Source organism: Perkinsus marinus (assembly GCF_000006405.1).
Source record: "Perkinsus marinus ATCC 50983 genomic scaffold scf_1104296956266, whole genome shotgun sequence".
Classification (NCBI taxonomy): Eukaryota; Perkinsozoa; order Perkinsida; family Perkinsidae; genus Perkinsus; species Perkinsus marinus.
The window spans coordinates 1-994 of record NW_003207531.1 but is presented as its reverse complement, the minus strand read 5'-3'; the positions used below and the strand labels follow the sequence as shown (position 1 = coordinate 994).

The 994-nt window shown below is 51.0% G+C and overlaps 1 protein-coding gene across 1 annotated transcript; it reads left to right on the top strand.

The window, feature by feature from the left end:
* Positions 1-299: 299 nt before the first annotated feature.
* Pmar_PMAR022924 (Creatine kinase B-type, putative) lies at positions 300-927 on the top strand (the record flags this gene model as incomplete). Its single annotated transcript, XM_002775237.1, has 1 exon — positions 300-927. A coding segment is annotated over one exon (628 nt), but the record flags the coding sequence as incomplete, so codon positions are not given.
* Between the last annotated feature and the right edge of the window lie 67 nt (positions 928-994).

Here is a 994-nt window from a genome sequence, read left to right as displayed (position 1 = left end):
ATCCTGTCATCGACCAACGCCATGGTGGTTACCCTCCTGATGCCAAGCACCCCACTGATCTAGACTATACCAAACTCCTCGATACTCCAATTGATCCTTCTCAAAACTACGTCATATCCACTAGAGTGAGGACGGGTCGCAGTGTGCGTGGAATTAGACTTCCACCATCTTGCACCAAAGAAGAGAGGAGAGAGGTCGAGAGAGTCTTAACTAAGGCACTGAAAGCCTTGGGTGGAGACCTGGCTGGTGACTACTATCCGCTTGCTGGCTCGGATAGCTATCCTGAGAAGCCTGGGGGAATGAGTGCCGCTGAGGAGCATCAAATGCGTGAAGATCACTTCCTCTTCCAAGAGCCTGACTCTACTCTTTTACTGTCGTCTGGTATGGGCCGACACTGGCCGGATGCTCGTGGTATCTTCGCCAACGATCAGAAGAACTTCCTAGTTTGGGTGAATGAAGAAGACCACATGAGAATTATATCCATGCAGAAGGGTGCCGACATTAAGACTGTTTTCACTCGATTCTGTGATGCAGTTAACAAAGTGCAGGAGGTTGTCAAGCAAGAAGGCTACGACTTCATGCATAATGACCATCTCGGTTACGTCCTCACATGTCCAAGCAACCTTGGCACTGGTCTTCGTGCATCTGTCATGGTGAAGGTTCCACTACTCTCAGCTAGGCCCGACTTCAAGGATATCTCTAAATCCTTGCACCTTCAAGCTCGTGGTGGTGCTGGAGTTGACAGCGCCAGTGTTGGTGGTATCTGGGACATCTCCAATAGTGATAGAATTGGCAAGTCTGAGGTCGAGCTCGTGAACATCATGATCTCGGGGTGCTCGAAGATCGTCCAAATGGAGCACGCATTGGAGAAGGGCGATACAGCTGCTTTCGAGGCACTCAAACCTGCCAGCACTCAATCGTCTTCTGGTGATCACCCTGACTACTCGACCATGCCTGGCCTCGGCGACGACGAGTTCCCTGGATTCCCCCATGA